Genomic DNA, 10,161 nt, shown 5'->3' with positions numbered 1-10,161 from the left:
CAAATGGCAATCCTCTTCATTTCCAAAATCTTCAAGTACCATGGCTTGCCAATGTCTATAGTGTCGGATAGAGATCCTAGAATGACCAGTAATTTTTGGAAGGGTCTCTTTGAGAATTTAGGAACAAGGCTAAATTTCTCTTTGGCCTATCACCCGCAAATGAATGGCCAAAGTGAAATAGCTAACCTAACAATTCTCGATCTATTAAAAGCCTATGTAACGGAAGTAGATCAAAAATCCCAACGGAAGAAGTACTTACCCTTAGTGGAGTATGCCTACAATAACACTGTGCATACTTCCACGGGAAAAGCACCTTTTGAGGTAATTGAGGGAAGATCAAAAAGTCCCCTGCTACTTAAGGTACACGGGAAGATCTTTGTTGCAGATAGTATAGCCGAGACCTACAAGAATCTTTCCAAAAGATTAAGGATGCTATCTCTATCTCATAGCAAAGGCAAAAGGCTGCAGGTGACAAGCACAGAAGATCCCAAGCCCTTAAAGAAAATTATTGGGTCTTACTAAAATTTCCCAAGGCTCAATTAAGGCACACGATGGGCCAGAATCCTACGGGACACCAAAAGTACTATGCTAAGCTAGCAAAAAGGTACTATGGTCCCTTCTAGATTCTTAGGCCAATCAATGAGATGGCCTATCAACTCAAGTTGCCCAACCATTGGCTTATACACAATGCTTTCCATGTGAGCCTACTAAAGCCTTACAAAGGAGAGCCACCTCAAGAACCAACTATTGAAGACCCACCGGAGATCGAGGACCAAGAAAAGGTGCCGGAGCCCGAGTCCATTCTCCGACATGAAGACAAGGTAATAAGAGGCGGTAAGACTATCCGATGATATCTTATTAAGTTTAAGAATGATCCTATTGAAGATGCTAGATGGATGCAAGGCATACAACTAAAGGATAACCTAAACGTTGTCAATGCTTACAATGCTTCCCAAGAGTAAGCAAATGTACAAATGTTAAAAATGAACAATGTTTTTTGTCTTATAAGACTCTCTTTTTCTTTATTGTGCACAAAAATGAAGTAGTATACATGCTTAGATCAAGTTTGCAGAGACGACATCTCCCGAACACCAAGTAGAGCTTGTCACTTTGCTATGGAAGATTGATAGGACTAATGTGCAAACATGCTTGCGGCAACTTGGGCTCTCAAGTACCAAATGAATCAGTCATCCATTCTGGAATGATGTCGTAGAGTAACATAGGGATCCTCTACCCGCTAGAAAAAGGACTAATGAATATGCTTTATCTTCTCTACCCCATAGTCAAGGACGACTATGATTTCAAGAGAGAGCTATTTTCATAATAACTAATATCTAATTCTCCTAAATGATTTTCTCATGTTAAACTGATCATTTAATATGGGGAAGTGCCAAGGGAGAAAAGGTTAGAATATTGGTTAAGCTGGCAGACCGGCCACAATAGAGATCCAAAGGAGGGAAAATAGGGATCCAAAGGAGGGGCCATCTGCAAAAGAGCAATGTGCAACAATGGGCTTAAAAGACCCTAAGGTTCAGCCCATTAAGACTTCCAAAATGCTAAGGTTCCAAAATTCAAAGGTTGTCTCCAAAGGTCAAACACTAGGGAAATTGGATGCTTAGTGTGTGTCCCAAAAATTCTTCACAAGTCCTACATAGGAGGGGGTGAGCCCTGGAAGTAGGGGATGAGAGAGAAACACACACACACACACACACACACACACACACACACACACACACACACACACACACAAGCTCCCTTTACACAAAGGGAATGAGGGACACATGTCAGCTCCCTAGCCCAGATGCCCACAAGGTGTACTCAAATCCTATTGGATGACCATGGAGGTGGAAAAATGAGAATTATGCTAAAGTAAACCTAGTTTAATTAATTTAAAAACACTTAATAAAAGAACCAATAGGAATTAAGCTCTCTAGAAGACTATTGGACAGTCTCCCAAGGGGTCCAATGAGCATTCAGCAGCCCAATGGCTTGCCTGATTCCTATTGGCCATGAGGCAAAGGGGTCCAATGAGAGTTTAGTTGCATTTATTAATTACCTAAAGCTCTCACAAAAGGGGAAAGGGGGACACATGTTAGAAGGCTATCACTTATGCTTCTTGATACTCATTGGCTAAGCCTAGGAAGGGCCAATAGGGTTGCAGCATGAGCAAATAGCAAGAGGGGTCGACCAAGAGAGAGAGAGGGCTGATTTTGTCAAGGCATTATCCACACACACTCACACAAACTAATGTGTGAAGAAAAAAGACTCTCTCTCTCCTTTTCAAGCTTTAATGGAAAGATTATCACCTACTCTAAGCTTGTGAGAAGGGAGGCCCACACCAACAACTCTTGGCTTTGTGATGCAAATCCAACCAAGAGCCAAGCTTCAATGCATGCTCATCTCCTCTACCATGCTAATTACTAAGCTAAGCTATGCTAATATGAGTGATTATGTGAGGAGATGTACATCTTTCTCGTAAGACTACTCCTTCTTCCTCTCAATCTACTCTCATACCCCGCTAGCTCTCACCATCTTCAAAGGTGTGTGAGGTCTTGGGTCTGAGACTGTGAGGGAATTGATGTTGTATTTGATAAGTTTTTTGCTTAGTGCTTGAAGTTTCCATCTTCATTGCACTAGCTAGTATTGAAGGAACACAAAGAATTGTATTGTAAAATGTCTCTCTTGATGGGAGAAACCATAATACAAAGCCTTTTGGAGGGGGGACCGGCTCCATGCAAATCCGGTCCTCAATTGTTGTCAATAGCTTAATTTCTCTCTCTTTTGAAGTATTGTTCATGCTAACTAACTAGGTGTTATACTTTTTGTTGCTCTCTCCACCCAAGCACTCTTGTTATTCTCATTAGGAATCTATTCTAATGAAGTGCTCACTATGTTCGTGCTATTTTCCACTACACACAAGTTACTAGGCCATTAAATGTACATGAATTAATTTTTTTTTTAAAGGGAAAGTACAACTACCCCTTATGAGGGAAAGGGGTCATCCTTGCATAAAGAAAAGAATGGGAAAACATACATCATTGGGGAAGGTATCTAACAATCAAGAAAATCATAGAGTAATCATAAAGAGAAAAACTCTCATGTCTCCATCTTTGCCATCTAACGATCGAATGAATATCCTCAACTTCAATGCTTGAAGCTTCCTGGACCATATCAAGAGTATTCATGATACCTCTGAAAGTTCCAGTGTTCGGGAAAAATCATTTTTCCAAAGATGCAAAATTCATTTTCTTCATTTTGTCAAGAGGAAATTTTTGAAAATTATGTCATTTTTTGGGTTTTAACCCTTTTGTTTCTCTATTTTGGACCGGAAATTTTCCCTTTCCCCTTGCTCTCAACGGCATTTTTGAAATTGAAACGGCATGATATCAAACTGAGACGCATTTTTTCGGAACACTGCCTGAAACTGATGGCCAAAGGGATTGACAATGAAGATTGATTTGCACCATGAGTAGCATTTTTTCTCTCTAACCATATATGGAATAGAAAGGAGCCTCGCAGGCACGTCCAAAGAGGAACATCCATGAAACTGCATTCCCCTAGGAGGAGGGATTTCCAGCTTAGTGATAATCTTTATTTATCGCAAGCTTTTTGTAATGCAGTTTTTAAGTGGATATTACATTTACAAGTTACAAAGAGATGGGTAGTGGACTCTTCCTAACACTTACACCTTGAACAGGTTCCATCAAATATCCCTAAGTTCTTTGCTTTGGTTCATGTCCAAATTCCTTGATGTAGAACCAACCACATGAGGCAGCTATGTTTGATAGCCGTAGCCGAATTGTTCGCTTGGCGGGAAGAGGGTTGGCAGGTCTATGTAGTCTGCAACGTGCGAAAAGTTGTGGACCCTGCTGCTACAAGAAGAATCGCCACTCGAACGGGTTTGCATGTGCGTAAGTTGTTGATGGGTTGAGCACGGCCACCCTCTACCGGACTCTCACTCCCAACCGTGCATGTGCGTAGCCTATCTACCTCTAGTCATAAAGCCTTACTGTTTGAACTTCACAAAGGTGAGCATTCTTTCAAGGCTGGCTGGCCACACTTGGACATTTCTTTATTTAAACTGGCTTTTGTCAAAGCAAAGATCAAGAAAATTTTTGAAAACTCTTTTAGTCTGAAGAAAAATGCTTTTTCAGCTTGGGATGACGCTATTTAAGAGTACTCAAAAGGCTTTAATTGTTTTCAAAAAGAAAGCTAAAGAAATAAGGTCTAACAAAAGAATGATGATAAGTAAGCAAATTTCTTTGCTTGAAGCAAACTCTAAGTCAGAAAAGTCATCCCTTGAGCTCAAAAATATGAAAGGCCAGCTTAGGAGGGAGGAGCTCATGGAAGCTCAGGGTGCCCTTACTTGGACCAGGCAGTTCTAGCCTAGAAAAATAGACAGGAAAATAAACAATTTTTTTCTCTTTTAAAAAAGAAAGAAATGCAAGGATTTTATTCCCTTCTTAAAAAAAGTTGATGGTCATCATGCATCCTCTCATTAGGAAAATGTGGAGATCACCAGAAAATACTTTTCCAATATTTTCTCCCCTCTCCCCTCAAAAAATCAAGAAATCATTAATGCAAGGGTAAAAATTGCCCAAGTAAGAAAGAAAACAGTGCCCAAGCACATTGCTGTTTTGCGGGACTTACCTATTTCAGAGGGGGAGATCAAAGAAACTATTGGAAAGTTTAAAAATGGTAAATCTCTTGGGATTGATGGTGTGCCCAACGAATTTTGCATAGATTATCATGATTTTCTGACTCCTTATCTGTTTCTGGTGTTTGGCAAGAAGCCCTCGCTATAGGAACTCTTTCCTCCTCTATTAATGCTAGTGTAGTAAATCTCATACACGAGAAGGGCTCAAGGGACGACCTGTCTAACTGGAAACCTATCACTTGTTTGACTTTTGTATATAAGATCTTTTCTATAGCTTTAGCCGGGAGACTTAGCCCTCTCATGGACTAGTTCATTTTGAAAACACAGAAAGGTTTCATTAAAGGGAGGTTCATTCTTGATGCTATCACAGCACTATGGGACGGGATTGAACACGCACAAGAATCCAACCAGAACTATGTTTTCTTCAAAATTGATTTTGGCTATGACATACTTGAATGGGAGTTTTTCTTGCAAAGTCTTCAGGATATGGGTATGGGCAGGCTGTTCATCAGATGTGTTCATATCCTTTTTGTGAATGCATCAGCCAAGATTGCAGACAATGGCACTCTTATTGACCCCATTCCTTTACGCAAGTCCATCAGACAAGGTTGTCTATTGTTTCCCTTACTTTATGCAATTTCTTTTGATGCTTTGGGCTGGCTTATCAAAGATTTAATGTCTCAAAGGACAATTAATGCTAGAAATAAAGTGCAATCAATTGATAATTTTTGGGCTTGTCTTAATATCTAATGTCTGGCTAGTGGCTCGATCACATCAACCACTTCAAGACAAGGTATAGAACTTTGGAAGGACCAACACCAACAATTATTGTATAGGTTGGATGGAAAGAAATTAAGGAAGGCTAGATCTTCAGATTACTTGGGATCCCTATGGGTTTCAATGTCTCTTTCAACCAAAGATGGGACTGGGTGTTGGAAAGGATCATGAAGAAGCTTTTCAAATGGCAAAACTTTCAGCCACAGTTTTTTTTCTAAACCACTACTTATTTTCTTCTCTGATCTTTTTCTTGTCATGTTGGTCTCCTTCTCAGGTGCAGCTGAAAAAAAGTATATACTATGGTTTCAAAAGAAATTCACAGAGTGCCAAAAGTCTCTTGGGATGTCTGTTGTAGCCCAAAAGATCAAGGAGGACTTGCCATTATCAATCTAACTCATCTTGCTTGTGGCAAGAGCTTCTTCTTCTACTGATTTTTGGCCTTTGTTAATCAAAAGAAATATCTCTCACTTTCATTTAAGGGGCTACAAAGCATGGGCATATCTCTCAAGAAGGTGTCAAGCTTTCTCAAGAAGTCTGTCATTTAATTCTTCCCAATAGTGCCTCTCATTACGTTGAAAAATTTGACCTAGAGCATTGGACTTCACAGGAGGTTTGAGATTCCTGCTGTGGTGAGGTTTTATTTTCCCCGTCAGGACATTTTTCTCCTTTGTCAGGACTCGGACTCGAGAGGACCAAATACAAAGGGCCGTTGATAAAACGGTCATGCGCAGCAGAGAAACATACGAGAGAGAGACAGAGAGAGAGAGAGAGTGAGTGTGAGCTCTGCTTGAAAGAATGCTCACTATGCTTCCTGCTGGCAAGCGGAGATGGCAAAGAGTAGAAGATTCATATGAGAAGGGTTGGCAAGGGGCCATCGAGGAGGAAGAAGACGATCAACTCACCACAGACAAGACGCGTCTGTTGAATGTGCCGAGCTCTAGCACTTTGACACGTCTGGATGTGGGTGAAGCACAGAAAGGCTGGAAAGAGGAAGTGCTTGCAGCAGGTCAAGCTCAAGATGAGCATAAAATTCCCTCAGATTCGACGAGGAGATGGGAGAAGGGCATACTCGTGCAGGAACTCAGTAATCCTGATCGATCCAAGCGCTTCGACATGCCGAATCCTGCTTGTTCAGCTCTCCCCATCAAGAAACCTTGTAACCATGCATCTTGGCAAGGGTTCAAGCAGATTCTCAAGAAGCAGTTCACCCCGCCCTTCCCTTTTGGGAAGGGCTTGCTTCCGCCGGAGGAAGTGCAGCATCATCGACCGAGACGCTTTGAAGGAGCAATGCAGAGGCACAGATCGTCGAAGGTTTTAGGGGCCAGCACAAATGTAAGAGCCTTCTTTTGTCATTCCACTGCATGAGATAGCTGTTGTGTCTGCCATTAAAGTCCATACATTGGTTACAATTAGGGTATAGTCACTATGATTAATGCGATTTCCTGTTGTTTTGTGTGTTTTAGCTGGTAGAGCTTCGGAAGCTCGACGCAAAAATCCAAAACGGCATCAACAAGTCTGCATTTGTTGCAAGCTCGAAAAGGGGGAGATTAAAGGAAAACTTGCCTTACCATCAAAATCTTGGCACGTAAGCATTTTGCTTTTTCTACCTTGATTTATCACTACTGTATGCATTTTAGCAACAATGAGTCTGCACGTCAAGTAGTGGGGACAAAATGCTGCATGTTTGTTTGGCAGAGGAAGCTCCAGGAGCAGCATAAAGCTGGGTTGGCAGGAAAAATCCTTGACAAATGTAAGCAAGAATGCTGAATTGGCTGAGGTGGGCGAATCTTTAGTGCCGAAGCGGACGAAAGAGAATAGCATCTTCAGGAAGGTAAATAATAAAATTACTGAATTGAATACAGGCATGTATGCCGTGGACAGCAAAATGGGTCGGATGCACATCCCAGTACTTTCTGCAAACATATTGGCTGGGTACATGAAGACTTCAATGTAACTGTTGGGCTCTTGAGTACGTGAATTTGAGAGTGGTGTATGTATGTGTGGTGCTAAGTTGGAGTTTTTGCTAACAAAGAATGTTTCATTACGCAGATGAAGCGTCATGCCGGAAAAGATAACGCGATTCTACTGGCAGACACAATTGAATCCTAAATGTTGACTCTGCATTCATGCTAGCTAGATCTCTATGCTTGTATGAAATGCTGGCTGAAGAACACTCACATTGAGCCAATCATTTATTCTTTTTGGGGGAGAAAGAAAGGCTCCATTCCAAGTATCTAAATAAAACTAGATTGGCTTCTTCTTTTCTATCAAAGAAATATTCTGGGGTTTTCTAGTTTTTCAATTTTTATGTTTTTTTTTGTTGGGGCAATAGCTTGAAATTAAAGGAAAATTGTTACCACTACACCACCATTTCATCGGCGGCCATGGGGAAGAGGAGTAGATGCAACTTCTAGTTCATACATGCCTTGGAAAGATCAACAAGTGCTGGTGGTTTTGTGAATTTCATGCTAGATGGCTCATGGAGAGTGATTGCATGTTAACATCCTCCTTTGGTGTGCAAGTGGCCTCCTAGATAGAATCTACTGAGAAAGGTTAGCTCGGGAAGGGAACCGCGCGACCAAGCAATCAAATTTGAACATCTTTATTAACATTCTCAAATTACATCCACCTTGTCACCTCATGGACTCATTGGTCAAAGGCCACTTTCAATTACTTGTCAATCTCCTCCTCCTCCACTTGCTTAGCAAAGTTTAGGTTCATTCTATACATTTCCAAAACTTTAGGCTCATGATGTGTATATAATGCATAGCAAAGACGATATTGGCATCAAACCTAGGAATCAATGTCTTAATTGTTTCTCATAAATTCTTTTCCTCGTCCTTGTGTACTTTGGGGAGGTCATATAGCTTATTCTTCTTCTAGCTTGGAGTACTCAAGTATTATCCTTTTTTATGAGATAAAGCTTAACATTTTTCTTCCCTCCCTTGAAAACAATATGGTATGATTCCCAATCTTGCTTCACTTTACCTATCCTTAACCATGGTCTTTCGAGGATCATTGGTTAGGTAAGGGATCCTTTGCTCTATCTAAGTTCCATCTAATCTAATTCATTGTTGTATGCTTTGAATCAAATCAAGCTAACTTTTTCATTATGAAGTCCTCACTTGCTATCTACCTTAGCCAATAGTCTAGAGGAACTTCTCGCGCATACTCATATTAGACTTTTACATAAGCACCAAGGGGAGGTTCACAAAGAAGATTAAAGTCATAGGGGCAATCCATCTCAAGAAACCTCCCCTTAGGCTTTGGAGTGTGAGAAATTTTCTTCCCTCCCTTGAAACAATATGGTATGATTCCCCATCATGCTTCACTTTACCTATCCTTAACCATGTTCTTTCAAGGATCATTGGTTAGGTAAGGGGTCCTTTGCTCTATTTAAGTGCCATCTAATCTAATTCATTGTTGTATGCTTTGAATCTAATCAAGCTAAATTTTTCATTATGAATTCCTCACTTGCTATCTATCTTAGCCAATAGTCTAAAGGAACTTCTCGCGCATACTCATATTAGACTTTTACATAAACACCAAGGGGAGGTTCACAAAGAAGGCTAAAGTCATAGGGCAATCCCATCTCAAGAAACCTCCCCTTAGGCTTTGGAGTATGAGAAATACACTCATATCCCACAAAGTGCTCTAGCTCATAAACTATGCCATCAATCAAGGATACCATGGTAGAGACTGAGAGCACTCCTCAATTATCTCAAAAATACAACCAAGAAAGAGGTAGAGGAAATCCTAGATGTGCCTTTTATAGTACATTTACCTCATGTTCTTTGTTGTATGCATTATTGAAAGGGATACTTAAATCAAAAGTTATGACTAAAAATAGCATGTGAAGCGACACTTCAAAACAAAACTGCAGTGAGTGACACAATGCCGCTCTTGGATTCCAAAACAAACTTTGTGCAAGGATGATAGCAAAGTGTGTCCATAGTATGTAGGCAAAAGTACACAACATGTTGAGCGTTAAATTCATTATCTCCTAAAACTTGTATTTTTTTAAAATATTGGCCATTATACTTTGCCAGTAGCCAAAATTCCGGTCCTTTGACCAATATGGCTCATAAAACTAGCACACAATGTGGAACTCGCCATCCCTAATCTAATCAATAGAAGCTCAAATATGCAACCATAAAAATAACAAGTATCTGACCAATGTTGTGTTTTTCATGGGGATGATGTAGAGGGTTTCCTTGCATGCTACGTAACAGAGATGAAGAGTCGAGGAGTTCCAGAGATTGGATGGTTGCACCTTTTGAAGAAGTTGTAAGTTTCGAGTTCAACGATCAAGTTCGAGAGCTGGTAAAAATATATGCCACACAGTGGGACTATTTTGCAAATGGTTTTATTCATGGAAGCTCAAGGATTATGGACGTGGGAATGAAGCTAATAATTGGAAAGAGCCATGTTACTTTTAGTAAAGGTGATGGGGATCAGCTGCAAATTACTTAGCTATGATGAATTTTGGTAACAAATTTATGCAAGAAGTAAAGCTAAAGCAGATGCAGCTTTAAAGTAGTTGATTTAGTACCAAAGAATCATGTTTCAAGAAATTTAACACAAGTGAATAACAATGCTAAAATTGAGATTCAAGGAAAGTTTTCAAAGATTGCTTGCATGGCAGTTACCTCCATAAGTGATTCCAATGAAGATAGAGATTGTGTTGCAAGTGTTTTTTGCAAGCTAGTGACCTTTGCATTGATTGT

The 10,161-nt window shown here is 40.3% G+C and overlaps 1 protein-coding gene across 5 annotated transcripts; it reads left to right on the top strand.

Moving 5' to 3' along the window:
- The first annotated feature begins 6,010 nt into the window (after positions 1–6,010).
- LOC147430849 (uncharacterized) lies at positions 6,011–8,282 on the top strand. Of its 5 annotated transcripts, none has more exons than XM_086493388.1 (5): positions 6,011–6,766; positions 6,898–7,019; positions 7,130–7,211; positions 7,297–7,384; positions 7,484–8,282. In XM_086493388.1, the coding sequence occupies exons 1-4, from the start codon at positions 6,230–6,232 to the stop codon at positions 7,372–7,374; spliced, it is 819 nt and encodes a 272-aa protein (XP_086349514.1). In that variant the 5' UTR covers positions 6,011–6,229; the 3' UTR covers positions 7,375–7,384; positions 7,484–8,282. The 5 variants fall into 5 exon arrangements, with proteins under 5 accessions (XP_086349514.1, XP_086349513.1, XP_086349511.1 ...); XM_086493387.1 differs by having other exon boundaries at positions 6,012–6,766; positions 7,297–7,403; XM_086493385.1 differs by having other exon boundaries at positions 6,013–6,766; positions 7,130–7,384.
- Positions 8,283–10,161: the final 1,879 nt, after the last annotated feature.

The sequence above is a fragment of the Adiantum capillus-veneris genome, chromosome 21, assembly GCF_014529385.1.
Source record: "Adiantum capillus-veneris isolate H3 chromosome 21, ASM1452938v2, whole genome shotgun sequence".
Lineage (NCBI taxonomy): Eukaryota > Viridiplantae > Streptophyta > Polypodiopsida > Polypodiales > Pteridaceae > Adiantum > Adiantum capillus-veneris.
Note: the sequence above shows the minus strand (reverse complement) of the source record. Positions and strands in the feature narration are given on the sequence as shown.